The following is a 15,071-nucleotide window of genomic DNA, read 5'->3' on the forward strand; positions in this document are numbered from 1 at the left end:
TTTAGTGCAATGACGTACTATAGCAAGATGAGAAAAATAAATGTGCCACGAGATAATTGAGATGCTTGTGGACCCTCCATCTCATAAAGTGGTCTTTTGTGAGGTGAATAGGTGATACGCATGTATAGCAGAAGTTAGTAGCTATGTCACATTATAGATCTCGTGATGATACCTTGATACTATGAGGTCTTATGCGCTAATGTACGAAAAGTTGTTCATAACTTTATACTGTAAAATAAACTGATGTTGTAAATCTGTAATACAAACTGATGTTGCCCAAATAATAACTATAAACATGCAGCCACATTACCTCTGCCCATGGTTCACTCACAGAGATTTCGAGTTTGAGTCTCTTGGGACCCCTCGTTTCTTGGGGAGCGTTGTTCTTAGAGAAGATGTGTGCCGCCTCACACAAAAACAATTACATGATTCGAAAAGCTTGAATTTAATGAGGAAAAAAGGAGACTAAAACTAAAATTTAGGAGATTTAAATGAAAAGACGCCAAGTTGGCGATGTTATCAATTGTTGATTGTTTTCTACATATATACATGAATTAATAGCAATAGATATTTATCATCAAACACTCTTGCCATTTAAGCTTATGAGCCTCGCTACTAAATGATACTAGCCTGTAGCTACCATACAAACATGAGTTTGTGGTTGTAGCAATCGGTCAATCAGTGAAAGTGCAACAAGCAGTAACACTAACAATAGATTAATGGAAGGCACATAATTCGTCATAAATTTATGTAGTTGGATTTGGTTCGTATCTCTTTCATTATGCTTACAGGTAGTGGATATCATAATTACGGGTAGTGCATATCCAAAATTCCAAACAGATGGAACTAACGTAGAAGATGAACAGTACAGAAAATTAACTACAGAAGGTAATGTTGTTACCTTTTGGACTTTTGGAGAAAACCCATGGTAATTTTCTCAACAAAGCAGTGCCAAACGAAACTATCTTCAGAATTCTAGTCCAGCTCTCGAGATCAAAACAAAGATAGCCTCGAGATTTAGATAGAATACATTCCAGTAAGTTAAGTAACCAATGCAGCACAAAACTCTTATCTGCAGGACTTTACTTTTTCTGAACAACATTATATGCACTCAAAAAACCAAATCATGTCACTAATCAAATCTGAGTGTTTGCAGAATACACAGTTAATTACATATACTAGCATTATTCCGTATTAATTAACTAAAAAAAAAATCAAAAACCAGTAACAAGTAGGTATATCAAATGTGCAGATTAACATATTCCTCTCATCAACTAATGTTGCTAGAGAAAGCTTAGTTCAGGCTGTATACAAGATAAAATCCAGGAAATAACGATTTGCAGGAATTGCAGGTATCACCGCGCAAACCATCCTTTTGGCGGCTGCTGGACTTCCCCATCATTCATCAGTTTGTCCAGCACAACATTCAGGTCAACTGATTGGCCATTCTCAGTCAGCTTCCTAACTGTAGCCCTCACCTGTTCCCTTGAAAACCCCATTGTTGATACTTTGTCAACCACATCATCAATGGGAACTCTATTCCCAGTTCCACTAGAATTTGACCCTCCACCAACATTACTGGCAGTTGGGAGTGCATGTGGTAATATCTGAGCAGTAGGGAGATGAGGATAGCTGCCTCCACTTGGAGCTGAAGGAGATGAGGGAAGCTGAGGTTGTTTCATTGTTGAGCTGCTGAAATGCAAAGGAGGTCCACTGTAAGAATAGGAGTCGCCGAGGTTAGTCCCGGATGATGGGGCATACCCTGGGGAAAACCCTGTATTGGGTCTGTTCACCGGAGGCTCATACATTTGTACAGGAGAACCATAATACTGTTGGGAGGGAGGCACCCCACTAGGAGGTTGTGTCACTGAAGATTGACGGACACCTGGCAGGTAACTTTGAGGTAGCATATAAGGGGTCTCGTCGGGAGGATGACCAAGTGGGGGTTGGAGCTGATGAGTAGATTGATTGACAGGAGCGACGGGGGGATGCTGCTGAGGTGGCTGGGATGATTGAGAGTACTGCGGAAACTGAGTTGATTGATATTGTTGAGGTTGCACAGGCGACTGAAGCTTCTGAGCCGGGGGAAGCTGATATTGCTGATGTGAGCCCTCTGTAAGATGCCCAGGTGGTGGAAAGCAATACTCCCGTTGTGAGCTTTGCGGGATCTGGCTCTGGGGTACTTGGACAGAAAGCTGAACTGGAGGTTGATTTTGTTGGGTTGGGGGAGGATGACCACTAGAAGGGATGGGTCCAGGAAATTGTTGAGGTGGCTGAGGAGGAACCACCTGAGGCAGATGGACTTGTTGAGATTGTTGTGGAGCAGAAGCTGTGTGCTGAATGGAATCTGAGTGAACAGTGTTTTGAGTCTCAGGTTGCTGGTCTCCTTTGGAAGCTCGCATCTTTGATAGGTGCAGATGCGCCTCTGCAATTTCTTGCTTATCTCGCAGGACCTGTACTCCAGTTTGTACCTGGTAAATATGCAACAATAGTTGAGCCTGAACTCCAGTATTTGTTATTATATTATAGACGGACAATGATGTTACGAAACTACCGAGAAGGAAGAGTAAGGGATCCAAGTATAAATGACCATCATACAAAGGGTGAACCTGCCTACTAATGAGAATGTGTGAGAAAAAAAAAAAAAAAGAGGAAAAAAAAATCAAATCATATCAAATTCAGGTTCTTCCATCACTGACACTCGTAAATAACCATCTTTACCAAGACCAAGAGCAATCCAAATGCAAATCCTGGTTCCATTAATATATTTGATGGTCCAGTAAAAGTAGTGCACTAAAGCTCTTCTTTATTCAACCAACCATATACAGGAGCACAAATCTATCCAGTAAAATTGGTTTTACATAAATGTGGATGTAATGAATTAATTTCTTTTGGGTAAGATTATTGTACTGTAACCACTAAATACTAAATTCAAAACTAGAAGGGCCTGTGATAAATTAACTACGCTGAAATGAAGAGTAACAGGGGCATTCTACTAAGGGGATACCTCTCTTAGAATATTCTCTAGCTGCCTCAATTTTCCGTCAGTGCTTCCATGATCATTTTCAACAGATACCTTCAAATCATCTACCAAACTTTCAAGGTTACGGGTTCTAGTCTCCATCTGTGACAATCGTGCACTAACACCTTCCAAGGAATGTAAGAGAATATCGGCATGCTTCTTCATTGTCCGATCGATCTCCGACAACAATGTTGCATCATAGGCATTATGATCTCTCTCTTGAGTGAAATTTGCAGCCTCGTCAGGGTCTCGGTAGCCATGGTTCTGTACTGACTGTAAAAATCCAGTATAATGTTAAATCTTCAAAAATATATAACCAATAAAGGTGTATTCTAAAAATGATTTTGAAAAGATACATCAATTTCATAGACTAGAAGAGAATACAAAATGCAACTATGTATTTATCTATTATCATGAGTCATGACATCACATAATAGCCAATTCCTGAAGTCCATGATAAATATTCCGGGAAGAATTAACTGAACAGGCCCATCACATCCTCTGAAACACATATCCTATCTCCTGCATCTAATTGATACAGATCAGTCACTAAAAGTCTGGAATCTGTCCAAACTATAAATCCTTCCATATACCATTCAATCGCCTGCACCCAATTTGGGATTTAGCAGTTGTGATTGTACTTCTCTTTACTAGTTATGTACTTATAACTTTTTTCGACCTATTGTTGTTTTGAATAAATACCGATAACAAGAAAAGATTAATTAAGGCAAAGCTTTTGCTTAATGAGTGATGCAATTGGGTTGCATCCTCTGTTGCATGGGTCCGCCCTAATTTCCTCTGTATCGCGTACCCGTGTCGTGCGGACACGGATACGGACACGGACACCCGGACACAAGCAAAACAGTACCCTAATTCTCAAATCTCGCCGTGTCCAAATCGTCGTACCCGTGTCCAAACCAGACACTCATCCCGTACCCATGCAACACAGGTTGCATCATAGGTAAATTCTAGTAAACAACCAAAATATTTTTACAACTAAATACATAAAAACTCCTAAAAGTACGGTAGAGTTTGGTAGGATTTATCAGAAAAGGAGGGATAGAAATTAAACAGAAGAAGATTCAAATTTTTCTACGACAAAAAATGACAATTGGAGGCTTTGATTATCCATGAAATAAAAAAAAATGCTTTCAATCTCCATTTATGTTGTCTTTAGCAGAAGGAAAAAACTCACATTGCCCTACCCTGTTTCCATAACCAGCTGAGGTTAGAGGGACTTCAGCGTGCAAGTGAGTCTAGCCTCAAAGCAGTATGCGAGCATTCAAGGTTCGGAGCCACGCCTATAGGGATTCCTTCACTGCTTTTTAAGACATTCCGCCTGTCAGCCAATTATCTCAAACCACCTCTATTATCTTTAACCACTTTAATATCTAAACAACGTGTAATTTAACTTAGACTGCGCCATGGAAAAACCCACAGAAGGCTATTGGTAGGCAATGCCATCCTCACTCTCTCACCCCAATTATCCTTAGACCGCGTTTGAACCTCTGTTGCATGGGTACGCCCTAATTTCCTCTGTATCGCGTACCCGTGTCGTGCGGGCACGGATACGGACACGGACACGAACACAGACACCCGGACACAAGCAAAACAGTACCCTAATTCTCAGATCTCGCCGTGTCCAAATCATCGTACCCGTGTTCAAACCAGACACTCATCCCGTACCCATGCAACACAGGTTTGAACCCTACCATTTACCCCCAAACTATTCAACTCCAAAATATCAAAGCGCTAATCAAACAAAGATTGATGATAACGATAAACATTTGAACCCAAAGACCACAAACCTTGTGCAACCTCCAAAAGATACTTGTCTTCATTGCTATTCTAGAAAAGTGTCAAACATAATATCCACCGAGTTTTTCCGTAAGTGCTTTCATGCTCACCAGATTGAATTATGTTGTAACACATAAACACATAGGACAGTGCAGGAGCATATCAAACATCAAGTGACAGCCACGCACAACTAAGTCATCTGAGCCTCGTGCAGCTATACTTTTTATTACACTTAACTTTGAAACATTATCTTAGGGTATATTTGAAAATCTAGATGCTTTGGGTACAAGTCTTGTTTCCAATGCATAAGCCAAATTGTGGTTGATTGTCATTGAAAAGTTTACACTCTGTTTTGGAAGGGAGTTTCTCCATTAAATATTTGATTGAAGATTGAGTCATTGAGCCAGAAGATCAATCAAGTTCATGGATTTTGGTACAGGTTCAGATATATTTGCGTCAAAGTACATTATCTAACATGCTCCCAATGAGCACAATCCGACAATCCAATGATTCTGTGCCAGCTGTCTACATTTAGGATCCCAACAATCGTTACATTTAAGGCTTACACTGAAGAGGGAACCAAGATAGGAACAAATAAATAACCCTAAACTAAATTCTAATACCTATGATTAAAGATCCGCATTATGCCACTTTCCAACTGCAAGATCATACCTTTCCAAGATTAAAGGTAAAACAACATGATCAAGCGACATTAAAGACAAAGGAATACAATTGATAGTCACTTACATATACACAAATTATAAGTTTATAACAATGTCTTCACATTGATGGACAATGGTAGAGACCATAAAGGAAGCTAAGAATATGCCACCTACCTTGGTTGAAAGGACACAGTGATCAATATACATTTGGCATCCTCGTCCATTTTGTATACCATACATGTTGAGCTTACATTATCCAATTCAAGCTTTAAAGTTTATGCTTTCTTGGAGAGAATTAAAACCGTGTCTTCAATAGAAGAGGTATGGAACTCCAAAATATTTGTTTTCTATGCAAAAAGATAAAGGAGAGTGGATCATTTTCTTCTCACTTGTGCCTTCTCAAAGAATGTTTGGGAGCTATTCTTCTCGTCTTTCAACAAACGTTGGATGTTACCGACTTGCATCAAGAAGGCGCTTAGTACAAAGATAATTTCGCTAGCGTTTTCTAGTATGGTCACATGGATTGGAGAGCCATAGGGGAGCCATCTCCCTAGTGCTACTGTATGGGTCTTGTACAAAGAGAGAAACAAAAGGGTCTTTGAGCAAGTGGAATGGGATATCTACAAGTTTGTAGATGGGATTAAAGAGGAGCTACAAGATTGGGCATGCACAAATTCTTGCTTTAAAGGGATGGATGACATATGAAAATTTTATTTGTAATTGGAACACTCTTGATTTGTAAAATGGGTTTGTACACGGGTAGGTAAGTCTGGTAGCATGTTGTGTCTTGCTGCGAGAACCAATTCTTGTAAGCTTTTGTAAATTTTGAAGTCTTTATGAATGAATGAATGAATTTTACCAATCAAAATAATAAAAACATATAAATCTCCAATCATTTACTCATCTCCTTAAGAGGAAGTTCAAAAATGTTATCTATTCTGCTTGTTCAGGACACTTTCGTACGTGAGGGGTTCTGACTTGGGTGTTGTGTTAGATACAAAAAGATTCTATAATATGACTTAAGAACTAAGTATCAGGTTACAAATAAGTTTGGACAAAAGAAGTGTTATTTAAGAAAAAATTGAGGCGAGTATAGCAAGGTTCAACTTAAAAAGTGAAAATCTACCTTTGGGATCATTGGTCCAGAATCCAGACACATCTGTCCTCCAGGTGGCCATTTCAATAAAAATAGTTAATAGATTGAACTCCCAGATATTGTCCCAAAACCTAGTACCCTTGAAGGTTATGCCCATCCTCTAAAGTCCTCAAAGACAGAAAATCCCAAGCAAGGACGTATATACCTACTCTTGAGACATTCGTACGAGGCAATGCTTAAAGTCCATGAGAAACAATCTGAGAAAAAAATCATCTGAAGAGGCTGGTCCCAGTGCCACGCATCCCCCCAAAAACAAACACTATCTAATTCACTCAAACAGTACTAATCACCCATCAAAAGTCATGAACCAGTACAAACTACAAAGCATTCCATTAGACACCAAACCTTGCAGGAACAGTGACCCACCACTCGTTCTGTCAAAGCTAGAAAACAATACACTCTTCGAAAGATTCTCTCAATACGTAACAATCCTTTGCTAAATCAAAACATAGGAGGCATTTATATACAGCGTCTCAAATAACTCATTTAAACCACCAAATGCAATTCTAAAAAGCTTTCACTTGTACAAATACAATACACTAATTTAAATCACCGTAATGAGGCTATATGCTTCTGCCAAGTGAGTGATACATTTGAATTAATTTTCAAACTAAAAAAACCACAATAGTAACATAAAAGTTATGTCCGTCGAGTCAAAAAAGAAGAAGGGGGGACTTACTCTAGAATTGTCAGCAGAGTTCCAAACCCTAGTAGGAGTAGTACCGGTACCAACAGTAGTATTATTGTTCCCCACCTCGAGATTTCCAGCTGAGGAATGAGAGATGACCGGACGAATCGGTTGGAAATCGTAACTGGGTAATATGACGTCATCTTTGGTGTTTTTTTTACGGTGTTGTTCATCTTCTTCTTGAGGAGGATTGAAAAGATCGAAAATTGATGAGTCATCGTTGGTTTGGGATCGAGATAGATCCATGATTTGCTTGTCCATGAACTGAGACGAATTCATGATTGAGGGAAGTTTATTTATATAGAAGATATGGGCTTTAGAGATTAAAAGAAAGAGGAGTCGGTCGGTGTGTGTGGGTTTGTTATTTTCTTCTGTTGTTTGGCTTTTTTTCGTGGAAGCCAAATGTGCTGATAATTAACGATATCAATCAATGCAACCTTTTTTTTTTTTTTTTTTTTCGATATTAACTTACCCATCTCATAGCTCTTAACTTAAAACACCATAGGTTGTATGTTTTGTTCAAGCATACACTTCGGAAGATGGCTCAAACTTAACTCTTGGATAGCCATCCAAAGCTAAGTCATGAGCCTCCCCATTATAAATCCTACTTATCCAACTAAACCTATTAAAGGAAGATACAAGATTGTGTATCGAGTCTCTCAAGCTCTCCAAAAAGCAACTTGGACTTGTGATAGCTTTAATCACCTCAAAGCCCTGATCTCCTTGGAAAATGACTTCCTTCCGGCCGGTTGTTTTTGTCATGAACGCCGCTTGGCCGCCAACATCTCGCTTCTTCGGGCCTTGCTTGCCTTACACCTCCTTGTTAACGCTCCCCCCCATTACGCCTTCATCATGCGGCCGGCCGCCTCATCCTCTGTTTCTTTGGTAATCAAACCTAATAATTGGTCATTAGGGATGTCGGCCAAAGTCGATTGGGATAATCATTCAAAAGCATATCTATATTAAAGTCGGAAGAAACTCCCTCCTCCTTGAAAGCTTGCCATTTCATGGCCTCCCAGAGCTCCTCCCGAGCACCCTATCCCTATTAGCACGCTTACGTTTCAAATCGATCTCATTTCTAATCCTCCGGATGTTATTAAGCATCGCAAAGAAGCCGGCCACCCGGCAAAGAGGCTATGTCCTCCTTAGTGCTCACGGGTCCGGTCGAGGAAAAGTTTCCACCCATTTTTGTATGGTACCCTTCCGGTCGATCACCACAAGCCCCAAGCGGATGCAAACCAAAGGGCTCTCACCCAATCACACTCAAAGAACAAGTGTATGTCGGTTTCCATGGTCTTATAGCGAAGGGGCATGATAGGTCCCTTGGACCTTCTTTTTGGATCGGTTTGTCCCCATAGGAGACCAAGCATATCGACTTCCATAGGAATAAAATAGTGTTGGTGGGAGTCTAGCCTTCCGGATGTGTGCAATGGTCTTCGAAAGCTATAGGCCGGAAGTCCTCCCTCCCACTTGGCGTGGTACAAAAGATGGAGTAAACAGATTTCACGGTTAAGCTCCCGGACCTATCCTCACACCAAATCGCCTATCCTTGCTAGCCCCCAAAGGCCTTACTACCACTTCCCGAATCTTTTGTCTTATAAATGGCTCAAAGTGTAGAGCTAGCACCTCTGGTCCCGGCCGGTCCCATCATTTTGAAAAGGTCAACCACTTTCATATTTCAAGCTCGGGGTTATTCACCCCCTAGCTCTCGAGGGTCCTTGGTTTCCCATTGCACATCAACCAAGGATCCTTGAAGTGGATTTCCATCATGAATGTTCCAAAGGACCCCTTCAGCGATAGTATTATACACCCCTGTGTATACCTTTCCGTAAGAAAGAGGCATAATCGGTGGCTTTTCAATATCCCCTATCCAATTTTCTTTGTATATACTATATAGAGTTTTGGTCCACATGGACTCCACATCGATGGTGACGCTTCAAGGCAACTTGGCCAACATGGCCACATTCATCTCCCTTAAAAACTTGACCCTCCATATTTTTGGGCTTACACATGTGTTCCCACCCAATGGTGTGGACACTTTTTTTGTTCGTCCCATTCAAAAGAAATCCCTACAGGCCTTGTCTATTTTATCACAAGTTAGCAACATGTATGTAGACATAGCATATATAGGTGTTAAAATACGAGCTTATAAGAGTAGCTCTCCCACCGAGACAACACTTTGGCTTTCGATACTTGATCTTTTGTGGACATTATCAACTAAGAAATCAAAATCTTCCGATTTCCTTTGGGATAGCATAACTGGAATCCCGTGTATTTCTCTCACGGGTGCAAACTGCCTCATTTTCGGAACCTTTTTAAGCCTCAAATTTTATTTTCGATTCTCACATTCCCTCTTGAAAAACATACTAGACTTGTCAAAATTAATTTTTGTCGGATGCCTCCACGGTAATCTTCAAGGAATGCGAGGTGCCCCCATCGATGGAGTTGGCTTTAGTAACCGGAATCAAGTCATCGTATAGCATATAATGATGAGTGATGGGGGACCTCTTTTTATTTTGATACCATGTATCAACCCCTCTTGCTCTTTTTAGCTATGAGCCTAGATAGAGCCTCGAGACTAAAATAAAGAGATCTGGGGATAATGGATCCCTTGCCTTAACCCTCTTTCAGGGTTTAAACTTCTCGGAGGAGACCCATTAAGTAAGACTTGAAAGGTGACAGAGGTCAAACATTCTTTGGATCATTCCTCTCCACTTATCATTGAAGCCTAGCTTCTCAAAGATCTTTGTCCAAGAAGGACCATTCCACTCTGTCACAGGCCTTAGCCATGTCCATCTTGAGGGCCACCCAACCCTCTCCCTTAGATTTCATATGCTTCATGTTGTGAAAAAAGCTCACAAGCCAACCCAAATTATCCCCAATACTCCTGCCCTTGATAAAGGCCCCTTGAAAAGGGGACACTATCTTATTAAGGTGACATTTTAACCTATTAGCCAGGATCTTAGAAATAATCTTGTAACAGAAGTTACAAAGGCTTATAGGCCTGAACTTGGAAACATGATCAGGATTGGTGATCTTTGGTATAAGGGCTACAAAGGTTTCATTAAAACTAAATAATGAAGAAATTTTGCACAAAGGACACCATCTTTGGGTCCAAATCGATAAAACACCCCTTGGAACCCATCTGGGCCAGGGGCTTTTAGACTCCCCATCTTTTTAATCACTTTCCATATCACATCACTAGTAGGAACAGCACAGAGAATCTCATTTTCCCTTTCAGTAATACAAGGGCTGAACAAATCAAGAATATGGTCTTTTTTGGGGGGATGGTCAGAAGCAAAGATATGAGAGAAGTAGTCATTGATGTTGACTCCTACTTCCTCTTCTCCTATACTCCACTCCCCATCATCATTTTTGAGCTTCTCAATTCTATTCTTCCTTCTTCTATAAATGGTCGAAAGGTGGAAGAATCTAGTATTCCTCCCCCCTTCTTTGATCCAGTGATTAGTAGATTTCTGTTTCCAGAACTCTTCTTCTTTAACCAACCAATCAAACAGTTGGGATTTCAGGTTTTTTGCTCTCTCATAGTTTGTGATGGAGAAGGTCTTAGAGAGGACCTCATTAAGCTCTCGCTGAATCTTAGTGATGTTAGTAAAGATATTGCCAAAAACATGCTTGTTCCAGTGATTGAGACTTTGTTGGGTAGACTTTATTTTATTTAAAACATTCACATCAGGCATATCATGCCTCACCACGTTCCAAGCATCATCAATCACAGGCCTGCAAGTGTCATCCCTAAGCCACATGTTATAAAACCTGAAAGGTTTGGCCTTCTTAACCTTGTTCTTTTCCTTATTAAGGGTTATCAACATAGCCAAGTGGTCAGAAGAAGCAGTGGCAGAAGTGGTCACTTGCATGTTAGGGAACAAACACAGCCAGTTGGCAGTAGCCAAGGCTCTATCTAACCTTTCCAGAATATGATCTTTAATCTTTCTGTGGTTACTCCATGTGAATTTAGGTCCTTTATACCCCAAATCAATCAAACCTAATTCATTTATCACATTGTTAAACTCTAGCATACTCTTATTCATGACACTCCTACCACCAATCTTTTCATCTAAGGAAGATATAGCATTGAAGTCTCCAAAGAGACACCAAGGGCCAGGAATAAGAGTAGCTATATCCCTTAACTCATTCCAAACTTTATGCCTCTGACTCGCAACAGGATGACCATAAACAAAAGTAAAGAACCAAGGTACATTAGACTGGAAATTCAAAATTTTACCTGTTATGTGATTCTGTGTCGCTCCCAAAATCTCCAGCTCCACTCCTTCTTTCCACATCACTGACAAGCCCCCACTCTGACCTTAGCCATCACACTGAAACAACTACCATACTTAATCTGCTTACTAACATACTCCATCCTTTCACTACTTGCTTTTGTCTCCGAGAGGCATATCACATCTGGACTATGACTCCCCACCAGGTCCTTTAGATGTTGAATTGCCGTGGTGGTACCAATACCCGGCAATTCCGGTAAATACTCATTGTGGTGAAAGGTTTGTGAAGGGAAAAACCAACCCGGAGGAGTAGTGTCTGAGACCTCCACCGCTTGACCTTCCACTTACCTTCCTTCCCTGTCCCATGCCCTTCCCTTTTACTTGCCCCATGGCTCGATCCTTCCCCTTTCTGCAATCTTGTATTCCCAAATAAGCTGTCTTGTTCTTCTTGCCTCTGTCTCCCTTGAACTGCAGCAGAATCATCCACCGCTAGGGGTGAAGGTTGATCCACATATCCTACTATATCTGTTTCATAGCCACTCATCACCTGAGCCCCATATATAGTGATTCCTCTCTCCATATTCTTCTGACTTGCCTTTTTCCGTTCTTCATTCATCTTCAGAGTATAGTTTTCATCCATGTTATCTATGATTTCAGAGAAATCTGACTCTTCATCTTCCTCTGTCACCGATCGATCGTCTTATAGACTCAGGGGGAGAAAGATGGCTCGATGGAGGTAGCGACCCATAGAGTCGATTGTCTCACGAGATCGGTTGAATCACTAGAAATAGGAATGATTTGAGCATCTTCGGGGAAGTTCTTGGCCTAACCCACGTCTCCTCATTTCATGCGTGAAAAGTTTTGCCTTCTTTGATCGCCCGACCATCACCCTTAGACTCTTTCGGTCCAATACCCATTGCCATTGTGTGCCATTTCCTCCCTTTCTCTCCACTCAACTGATTTCCTTTTTGATCCAGCCTTTATTAGCCCTTGTTCTTCTTGATCCCTTTGTATAGTCTTTTTTTCTGCAGGCCTCTCTACTTCCCCTACCTTTTTTCCTTTTCGAGACCATGACCTTAACTCCCCTACCACGCGTTGTCCTACTATCAAATAAAAAAATGTGTTCTCCACCTGTTGATGTGCTACCAGCGCTGGTACAGGGGCAATCCTTTCATGAGGCTGGTGGGAAGCCTGGGAAATATCAGTTTTTGGTTGGGAGACCAAACCATCTTGTCGCGCCTCCTCGATTTCCACCACCACTGCGGTAGCCCTGTGGCTAGAGATCTCTCCCTCGCGCAGCTCTAGATTCTCTGTCTTCTTATCTCCTTGATCGATTGGGGTTACCACAGCTATGCTCGGTTGCCCTCAGGGTTTGGGCCCCTTGCTCATCCAGCCCATCTCGTCCACCTTGGGCTTTATCTAAGCTCTTTTCCCCCTCAGCCCTTTCTCCAATCCCCTTTGGGCTTGAGCCCAGCATCCCGAATCCAGTCGAGTTGTTACCCCTTCCCTTTGCTGTTTTATGCCCTTGGCCCATTAAGTTTATGACCGTTAAACTAGCCGTTGTCTCTGTACCTGGAGACCCAGGTATGCTGCATCCTCCTGTCCTTGTTTCCTTGTCTTGTTCTGCCCTTTCACATGCGGACAATTCCTTTTCCCTCTTGTCTTGTCTGACTTGCCCGTTGTTTTTCCGGCCACCATACTCCGTCGTATCTCCTCCGCTTGCCGGCTTTTCATCCATCCATCAGCGGTTTTCTTTGGTGTTCCTGATATGGTGACCATATGCTTGCCTGTGTAGGCTATTCCATTGTAGAACTGATTAGCCCTCAGTTGGCTTGTGAAAAAAGGTTTGATATCTTTCTGTGAGCCACCACATTTGAGAAGTTCATATCGGTGTTGTGCTCGTATTCTGCATGTGTATTGGTCATGGCCAATCACTCCACAGAAGAAACAGAACACTTCCAGTTTCTCATACTTTAGCCTGACTGTTATCGTTTCTCCAGTTTCCAATTTTACATTTTGATCTTTTGAGAGCCTTTCTCTGATATCTAGTTCCACTCTTACTCTGACTATCGGTTTATTGAACTCAGGGGGACATGATAGATCCACCTCCATGACCTTGCCGAGCTCTGCCCCTATTCTCCACACATTGACTTTATTTATCCTTTCTCTTGGGGGATCCCAAATCTGGACCCAGAATTTAACAAACTCAAAGTCATATTCTGCAAGATTATAGTTCCTGTTCCATTCCTTTACTGAGAATATATATCCATACAGCACCCAAGGCCCATTTTCTATCACATGCTTCCGCTCCAGATCATCCTCAAACACTACTTTCACATGTTCCCGATCCATGAGTTCCAAGTTGATGTGCCCTTTTGTTTGCCAGTCCGATGCGGATCTTCCCCAGCCCTCCAAGTCAATTCCTTGACTCCCATACATCCTCCCTACTATAGTCAAAGCATCATTCACGGTTCCTCTATATTGAGGCAATCTATCTCCACTACTGACTTTCTTTCTTGAGAAGAAAAAGTCGGGTGCATCTCCTTTTGGAGTTTGTCTATTTTATTTTGATCTCTATTTTGGTTTTACATTTGTTTCCCGAGGCTTCCCCAAGGTTATTTCCTTCTTCTTCATGACTACCGACCTAGGTCCCTAGACCAACCCACTACCCCCGCCTCTTGCCAAACCTTACCGGGGAACTGGGAATAACCTACTCAAGACAAAGGCGAAGCTATGTGAGGTTTGACAATAAAAGATCCCAAGGGGAAAGGATATAGAACCATAAACCACTTTGCTTGGTTCTCAAGACCACAATAAGCGAACAGAATGGAAAGTGAGATTTGAAAAAAGGGGGGACAATGAAGAAATAAACTTTGTTGCTGCTATCGCCCGCAGTAGAGGCTTACATACCATTCTCTTTCCATGGGTTTCAACGAACTCCTTTCAGTTTCTGAGTTTCAATGGGTTTCAATCAATGCAACCTTAGAGCATCTTTAGCAGTGATATCAATCTAGCATCAAACACTAAATTTGGAATTTTTTCAATTTCAGAAAAACTACATGTATGAAAACACTAAAAAAACACCAAACCAAACACCAAATCGACCAATATTTGGTTCCAGGTTTGGTGTTGTATCAAATCACTCACGCAGTTTTGCCAAAACCGCACGGTTTTGCCAACACCGCGTGGGCTTGGGCTTCTAATTGGGCTTATATGACGCGGTTTTCACAAAACCTCGCCAGAGATTGGGAAAGAAAAAAAAGAAAAAAATTTATATGCGATACATGGCGTGGTTTTCTCAAAACCGCGTGGTCTTGGGGTCTGTTAGTTGGGCTTTAGTGGCGCGGTTTTGGCAAAACCGCGTAGTTGCTTGGTGTTTTTTTGATGTTGCTCCTAAAGTTGTTTGGTGTTTTTTTGGTTCAAAATTTTGGTGTTTTTTTTGTTGCTCTGCTAAAGATGTTCTTAGTCACCAGACCGTTGGCCGGGAGCGTTAAAGCGCCTCTAA

At 41.4% G+C, this 15,071-nt stretch overlaps 1 protein-coding gene across 1 annotated transcript; it reads right to left on the minus strand.

Annotated features, from left to right (window-relative positions):
• Nucleotides 1-1,101: 1,101 nt before the first annotated feature.
• LOC147497270 (basic salivary proline-rich-like protein (DUF1421)) lies at nucleotides 1,102-14,668 on the minus strand. Its single transcript, XM_086559905.1, has 4 exons — nucleotides 14,548-14,668; nucleotides 7,317-7,762; nucleotides 3,008-3,295; nucleotides 1,102-2,471 (listed from the first exon to the last, which is right to left on the minus strand). The coding sequence occupies exons 2-4, from the start codon at nucleotides 7,602-7,604 to the stop codon at nucleotides 1,356-1,358; spliced, it is 1,692 nt and encodes a 563-aa protein (XP_086416031.1). The 5' UTR covers nucleotides 7,605-7,762; nucleotides 14,548-14,668; the 3' UTR covers nucleotides 1,102-1,355.
• Nucleotides 14,669-15,071: the final 403 nt, after the last annotated feature.

This window comes from Coptis chinensis, chromosome 5 (genome assembly GCF_015680905.1).
Source record: "Coptis chinensis isolate HL-2020 chromosome 5, ASM1568090v1, whole genome shotgun sequence".
In the NCBI taxonomy this organism is placed as follows: Eukaryota; Viridiplantae; Streptophyta; class Magnoliopsida; order Ranunculales; family Ranunculaceae; genus Coptis; species Coptis chinensis.